This window comes from Papaver somniferum, chromosome 7, assembly GCF_003573695.1.
Source record: "Papaver somniferum cultivar HN1 chromosome 7, ASM357369v1, whole genome shotgun sequence".
Lineage (NCBI taxonomy): Eukaryota > Viridiplantae > Streptophyta > Magnoliopsida > Ranunculales > Papaveraceae > Papaver > Papaver somniferum.
Genome location: NC_039364.1, coordinates 26,181,156 through 26,189,577, shown reverse-complemented (window position 1 = coordinate 26,189,577; position 8,422 = coordinate 26,181,156). Strand labels below are relative to the sequence as shown.

The 8,422-nt window shown below is 37.9% G+C and overlaps 1 protein-coding gene across 1 annotated transcript; it reads right to left on the bottom strand.

Annotated features, from left to right (window-relative positions):
* Positions 1 to 634: 634 nt before the first annotated feature.
* Positions 635 to 7,922, bottom strand: LOC113294407. Its single transcript, XM_026542805.1, has 4 exons — positions 7,624 to 7,922; positions 4,728 to 7,002; positions 4,359 to 4,430; positions 635 to 3,242 (listed from the first exon to the last, which is right to left on the bottom strand). Exons 1-4 carry the CDS (start codon positions 7,703 to 7,705, stop codon positions 911 to 913), a joined length of 4,761 nt encoding a protein of 1,586 aa, XP_026398590.1. The 5' UTR covers positions 7,706 to 7,922; the 3' UTR covers positions 635 to 910.
* Positions 7,923 to 8,422: the final 500 nt, after the last annotated feature.

Sequence of the window (8,422 nt, the reverse complement as noted above, 5' to 3'; positions counted from 1 at the left end):
GCTCTTTTGCATGGAGCTAAATGGGCTAAAGAGATGAACTTCAAGTATTTCTGGATGGAAGGGGATTGCGACTTGCGAGAGAATTCTGGCTTTTACACAAGGGAATAACAACTTAGTCAAATGGAAGAATGAATCGATTCTTTTATCTGGTTGTGATAATTTTTTAGGATTTATCTACACACCAAGAGACGGTAATCAGGCTGCAGATCGATTGGCAAAAGAGACTTTCAAATCTTCTCTTTATCAGAGTTGGAGTTTAATCATGCCAAATTTTCTTCCTACAATTTTAATTTTAAATAAACTAAATTGTAGGTCTAATACTCTATCAAGTTCAGTATTAGAAAACTCTGTTTTTTCCGAAGAAGATCATCTGTTGACAGGTTGCAACATTAAGGCGTCAGCCGCCTTGATGGGAACAACCACGGACACATGATTTCTTTTTAGGGGTCAGTCTGTTGATTCCTAGTTTTCAGTTTTCTCTTTTAATACATAACCAATTCAAAAAAAAAAAAAAAAAAAAAAAAAAAAAAAAAAAAAAAAAAAAAAAAAAAAAAAAAAAAAAAAAAAATAGAAGAAAATATATGCATTGGCATTCTTTACATCACAAGACAAAATGAATCATTCAAATTTCATAAAAAAACCCTGTTTCCAGGGACTTGTGAATCAACTTGAAACAGGAATTGTACAGCCTCACTCATTAAAAGAAACAATGACACATACATTTTATTTCTGGAAAAGAGGAAAGGAAACAAAGAACAAAAAACTATCAAAGAAACAAGCATAGAGACAAGAAAAGAAAAAAGAAAGTACAAAAGAAGGAAACTGAAAACTGGAATATAGATTGCCTTGGAAATTTTTGACTTTCCCCTCGTGTGCTTTAAGTACCGATGCTTCAAGAAAGAGACTCTGCCTATTCTTTGATCTGTGTGCCAGAGGTGTTGATCTTCCGTAAATGGCTCAATCCCTCCATTCCTCTCGGTAACGCAGTAAGATTGGGACAAGAATACAGTCTCAACTTCTCCAATTTAAAGAGATCAGTGATAGAGACAGGTAATTTACTAACCTCTGTATGTGAAATATTAAGGCTTCGCAGCTGCTTCCAGGCGCCAATGTTTTCAGGCAATTCTGTAAATTTTTTGCAATGAGAGACATCCAAAGTTTGCAAGTCGCAAAGCTCAGTAACTGACTGAGGAAACTTTGCTATTCCTGTATACGAAACATCAAGGTGCCTCAAGTTTTTCATCAATCCAAGGTCTTCAGGAAGTTCAGAAAGAGAACAGCAATCATGTAATATCAACGTCTGCAGTTTATAGAGACTATTGATCAATCCATCATGTAATGCATCAAGTTTCTGACATCTTGAGAGGTTGAGATATCTTAGATGTCTCAATTTTGAAATGGAAGCAGGTAACCTCTGAATCGCTGAACCACTCAGATATAACACACGTAAATTCCTATTATTAAACAAGCTCTGGATATTGTTACAGTCACCTACTTCCGTGGCAACGAATGTTCGTAACTTGCTTGCATTACTTCCAACTGCAGGAAACTCTTTTTTCTTATCTTCTTCAAAAACTAAACGCAAACGCCGCGCTGCAGATATTCTGGCTTCGTCATCAGGTCTCAATACTGAGTATTCTTTATCGTTAACAACACTACGGGAAAGATAATACACAAGATCATGCATCTTGCACTTACTAATTTCAGCAAACTCATCCTTTTCTAAATTTTGGAATAACGAATGAGACAGCAAATCGTTAAAATATTTGTTTCCAATATCTTCCATGGTTTCTCTACCAGCATTCCCAGATGCAACAAGAAAGCCCTCTGCCATCCATAGTTGGATTAAGGCTTCTCTATCAATCTCCCAACCCCTGGGGAACAGAGAACAGTAAGAAAAGCATTGTTTCAAATTTGATGACAAATGATTGTAGCTCAGCTTTATTATTGGTCCTATTTTGTTGTAGAAATCCTCATTTTCCATAATTTCCATGTCCCAGATTAAATTCCACTCCTCATCTCTCTTTTTCATGTGCATCATATTTCCTAATATTTCCGCCGCAAGTGGTAAACCGCAACATTTTTTCGCTATTTCCTTTCCAATCTTCACCATCCCTGTGGTTCTCTGTGCTCCACCAGGAGAAAATGCTCTTTGCTCAATGATTGACCAACACTGATCTACTGTTAAAGGTTCCAACTGGTGCGACGGGATGTTACCTTTGACGATATCTGCCACATGATTTTTACGTGTAGTAATCAGTATCTTACTTCCATCAGCACCATTCCGCAGACAATTTATCAGTTTTTCCCATTTCTCATACTCCTCAAACCACAAGTCATCTAGTACTAGCAAATACTTTTTCCCTTTCAACTTATCTTGAAGATGCCTCACCCTTACATCAAGATTTGAACCATTATCATACTTAGTGCTATCAATGGATTCTAAGATATTTATTAAGATGTTGCTCAAATCGAACTCATCAGATACAGAAATCCATATTACAAGATCGAAGAATTTCTTTACTGATTCATCGCGGGAGACTAATTCAGCTAGTTTTGTTTTCCCTAGCCCCGCCATACCAACAATTGGTATGACTGATATTTTTTCATGTTCAGTTTGACCATTACTATTGTTCGATGAAGACTCAATCAACCAATCTACTAATTTTTTTCTATCATTTTCCCTGCCAATGATTCTTTCTAAATCAGTTATAGCGGCTGGGGCTCGTCGATTACTACGAACGATAGCAGTGGTGGTACGGCCAAATCTACCACCACCACCACCACTACTCTTATTATTATTTAAGCTTAAGAATACCTTGTCCTTAGCAATTAAATCCAAACTTCCATTTATATCTTTAATCCTATGAGCCATTCTTGTCTTAAAAATAATGTGATTCGAAGATGTAAAGAAAGCCTTTACCTTGAATAACAGACTGTCCTCTACCTTCCGGCGCATGACTTCATATGAGAAGGCATCTAGCACATAATCAGCATCATAAGCAGCATCTTTAAGCTTTGTCAACCAGATTCCGACAGCCTTCTCAGTTACTTGGCATTTTTCAGCGTCCGATGTTACAGCAGCAATCATCTCCAAAGTGCTTCTAAGCTTCTCAAGGTCGTCTTTGACAGCCCAAACCAAGGCAATCTCATTAGCAATAACAGCAGTCAACCCTTTCAATATTTCAGTGGCTCCACTAACAAGAATCGCTTCAGCCATTTCGATGCCGATAAGTGGGTATTAAAAATATAAGAATCAGCTGAAATTTGAGAGTATCTAGCTAGAGAGATTGAAGATCTGATTGGGTTTTGCTTTGGGTGATATGATGAAGATGTAGGCAATGAATATGAAAACAAAAGAGAGAAGACTTTTACTTAGTCTTCTCCCAAGTCAAGTACTTCAATTAATTTCCTTCCCCACAGCTTTTTCCTAATCATTTGGAAATGAATATTATAGCAATGAGAACATGGAATTTGGCTGGCACGATCAGTTGTTGAACGAGCCCAATAATTTTGTTGATGGGGATGTTGCATTGAGGCGTTTTCCCAAACACTACACCTACACAGCCTTATGTTAGTAGTAGATGAATTTCCAAACTGAGGAGGGTACCAACCGAACATGGAGTTTAAACTGAATTTCCATGAGTCGGAGAGAGAGAACTTCACATTTCTGATTAACCAAAGAAGTTCTTATTTGTGGATGAATCAAAGGATGGTTCTCCATAACTCTGACATTCTCTAGAAATCCAGGAATTGTGGAAGCAGAAACCCCGCTCCAACCAAACATTTCCCTTCTTCCACATCGGGGAGAGAAATCATAAGAAGAAGAAACCAATTCCTATTTCAGATTTATTATCAGGATTTAAGAGTTTTGGCCATGGAGGAGAGAGAGAGAGAGAGTGCGTGTGCATAATAAGACAGGCAAACGAAGGTTTCAAAACTTTGCTTTCATTTATATTTTGCTTGCAAACTTTAGTCCCACATAGCCTACATTACAATACGTTCTTTGGTTTATATCCCACAAAGTCGGACCAACTAGAATCGAGTCAAACGTACAGGATCTGTAGTTGACGTTGCAGTTAGCTCTTTGAGCAGATGTCTAGTGCCCGGGTAATGTAGTCCCTCCGCCTCGCCTCCGACTGTTCCCCATGTTTATATTCTTGCTTTTATTCTGTGCTGGGAAGCTGATTTTGATTTTTGACCTTTCAAATGAATCAGCTACAAAACTGGTTTTTCATTTTTCTTTCAGCAACTAGTTCCTACAGCATTTTAGTATTCGACTGCTGTACAGGATCTGTAGCTTTTAGCTTCACTCGTAGTGCTGGATGCTTGATTTTTGCTTGCTACGCCACCACTACCTCAATTTTTGTTTTTTCTCCCTTCTCCGCTCAAAGGTTACAGGACTGTCGCTGCTTGGTCTCGTGCTTATACTTTTTGTGCAACACCAAGTGGAAAGATAAAGACAAGAATTCAGTGCAACATCAAGCGGAAAGATATAAGAATCAAGTTTCCAGAACTGGGATACTATAAATCACAAACGGACATTGATTGACTCAAATCTCATTCAAAGTATGAATTGTACAACCAAACTGACAACATTAGTAGTGTATAAAGATACACTTGCATTATATGTATCTGGAAAAGAGTAAAGCATACAGGTATATTAAACTTTCACATCAAAGAAACAAGCACACGGACAAGAGAAAAAATAGAAAAGAGATTCTTGCTAATCTTTAATCTGGGTACCAGAGGTGTCAATCTTCAGTAAACAGCCCAGTCCTTCAATTCCTCTTGGTAACACTTTAAGATTAGGACAAGAGTGCAGTCTCAACTTTGCCAATTTATGGAGATCAATGATAGAGGTAGGTAATTTACTAACCCCCGTATGTGAAATATCAAGGCTTCGCAGCTGTTTCAAGACTCCAATGTTTTCGGGCAATTCTGCAAAAACTTTGCAATAAGAGATATTCAAAGTTTGCAATTCACTCAGCTTAGTAACTGACTTCGGCAACTCTTTTATTCCTGTATATGATACATCAAGGTGCCTTAAGTTTTTCATCAATCCAAGGTCTTCAGGAAGTTCAGAAAGAGAACTGCAATTGTGTAATACCAACGTCTGCAACTTATAGAGACTTTTGATTGATCCTTCGTGTAATACATCAAGTTTCTGGCATCTCGAGAGGTTCAGATATCTTAGATGTCCCAATTTTGAAATGGATGCAGGTAAGTTCTGAATCAATGAACCACTCAGATATAACACACGCAAATTCCTATTAGTAAATAAGCTCTGGATATTCTTACAATCTCCAGTTTCCGTGGCAACAAAAGTTCGTAGTTTACCTGCATTACTCGCTGCTGCTGGAAACTCTTTTTCTTTGTCTTCTCCAAACTTTAAACGCAAGCGTCGCGCTGCAGAAATTTTGGCTTCCTCGTCAGGTCTCAATACTGAGTACTCATTTTCACTAACAACAGTACGGGAAAGATAATACACAAGATCATGCATCTTGCACTTGTCAATTTCAGCAAACTCATCCTTTTCTACATTTTGGAATAACGAATGAGACAACAAATCGTTAAAATATTCGTTTCCGATATCTTCCAAGGGAGTTTCTCTGCTAGGTGCTACAAGGAAGCCTTCTGCCATCCACAGCTGTATTAAGGCTTCTCTTTCAATATCCCAACCCCTGGGAAATAGAGTACAGTAAGAAAAGCATTGTTCCAAATTTGATGACAAATGATTGTAAATCAGCTTAATTATTGGTCTTATTTTTTGGTTATAGATAGCCTCTTGTTCCAAAATTTCAATGTCCCTAATTGAAACCCATTGGCGCTCTTCCTTTCTCAAGCGCATAACATTACCTAATATCTCTGCCGCAAGTGGTAAACCGCAACATATTTTCGCTATATCCTTTCCTATCTTCACCATATCTTCGGTTTCCGGTGGTCCACCAGCGGCAAATGCTCTTTGCTTAATGATTGACCAGCACTCATCATCTGATAAAGGTTTCAGATGGTGTGACAGAATGTTCCCTTTGACGATGTTTGCTACATGATTTTTGCGTGTAGTCACCAATATCTTGCTTCCTTCAGAACCATCCATCAAACAATTTTTCAGTTTTTCCCATTTGTCATGTTCCTCATTCCATAAGTCATCGAGTACTAGCAGATACTTTTTCCCTTCCAATTTTTTACGAAGTTGCCTCACCCTCACATCAACATTTACTACCTTATCAGATTTGTCGTTATCAATGTATTCTGAGATATCTCTTAAAACATTGTTCAAGTCGAAATCATCAGTTACACAAACCCATATGCTGAGATCGAAGTTTTCCTTGATTAATTCATCACGGAAGACTAATTCAGCCAGTTTCGTTTTTTCTAATCCCGCCATACCCACAATTGGTATGACAGGTATTTTATCATGTGGATGTTGACAATTATTACTGTTTGATGAAGAAGCTGTTGGTGATTTGATCAATAAATCTAATATTTTTGTTTTATCATTATCCCTGCCAACGATTGTTTCTAAATCAGTTACAGAGGATGGGCCTCGTCGACTCTGACGAACAATACTAGTAGGGGTACGAAAAACCTTACCACCACCACCACCAGCAGCACGTAAACCAAAAGCCTCATTTTCCTTAGCAATTCCATCCAAATTCCCATTTATATCTTTAATCCTATGAGCCATTCTTGCCTTAAAATAAAGGTGATTGGAAGATGAAAAGAAACCTTTTACCTTGAATAACAGACTGTTCTTTCCATCCCGCCGCATGACTTCATATGAGAAGGCATCTAGTACATCATCAGCATCATAAGCAGCATCTTTAAGCTTTCGCAACCAGAGTCTGATAGACTCCTCACTTGCTTGACGCGCCTCAGCGTCCGAAGTTACAGCCCCAATCATCTCCAAAGTGTTTTTAAGCTTTTGAAGGTCGTCTTTAACAGCCCAAACCAAAGCAATCTCTTGAGCAATTACAGCAGCCAACTTGTTAACAATTTCTGTGACACCACTAACCAAAATTGCTTCAGCCATTTCAATGCCGTTAAGTGGGTGTGAAATACAACAATCAACTGAAATATAAAATATCTAGCTACAGAGATTGAAGATCTGATTGGGTTTTGATTTGAAGATCTGGGAATGAATATGTAGAGAAACTTTCTATTTGGATGCGTTCAACTAGTCTTCTCCAAGTCAAGTACAGGTACTTTTTCCTCTTTGTTATACTTCCATCCCCACCAGTTTGTTGGATTCTTTTCATATCTATCAAGAAATGAATATTACAGCATCGAAAACACGGAATTGGGCTGGCACGGAGAGCTGTACAATGTGCTGCACCTGCACTACCTCAACCTGATGTAAATTTACCGCCACACTAAAATACAGGTCAGTGAGGTCACTGAGCCAAAGGCCTAAATTAGCGACAACAATTGGAAGCAGCGGGGATTGTTTAAACAAAGTCAAGGAGCCTCTCCATATAGAAGGGGACATAGGGTTCCACAATGGTTTGAAAAATATCCTAATTTTTTAATGTATCATCAGAAATGAAGAGATAAGAACAGGTAAAGAGAGCAGTAAACGAACAAAGCAACAGGATTGATTGAAGCTGATAACACCCTCACCTTCTTCTGAATCGATAGTAAGCCAAAGCCATGTTGCTCGGTTCCACTTCCATCTCTGCTTGTGAATCTGAAGCAACCCCATAGATTTTCTCCAACCATTTTGGAAGCCATGATTGCTGCCGTGAAGATTTTCTTAACGTTTATATATCCATTATTACTAACATGATAGAGTTAAGCAAAACTTGTAAACCAGCAGCTATTGTGACTCAGATGTTGGTAATATTGGGTATAAGTTGAGCAAAATCCGATGGATTACCAGTTTTTAAAAACATTCATTCGCCAGAGCAAATCCAGCTGAAATTGGGAAATTAAGTGTTGTGAAGTTAGGGATTTGTTTTTTATTTATTAATACTGGGTGGAAGGAGGAATTTGAGGTTCAACTGAGGGCAAATCAGTAATCATAGTTTGTGAAAGACGTGAGCTGTAAGGGGTGGGAATCCGACTCTAGTCTTCTTCTTCTTCTGTCAATAGTTACGGGTAGTCCTAGTTAGCAATTTGGCATACCTAGAAAGTTCGGGACGTGTATTTGAGTTCTTATCTGTTTTAGCAAAATGAAAATTTTGGTTCACTATTCGGTCTACTATGTGTGATTTGGGAACGATTCCGAACTATACATACGTACGTGTATTATTTGGTTTAATGATATAAAATTATTTTTTTGCTAGAAAAAATGCTTGTATTAATAGAATTAGAAGTTTACATAATAGTATTGAGAAATTCAAGAATATAACCCATCCATTCTCCAGAGGTTCTAGATCTTCTACTAAACTTTGCTGCTTGATCAGCAATTACAATATGA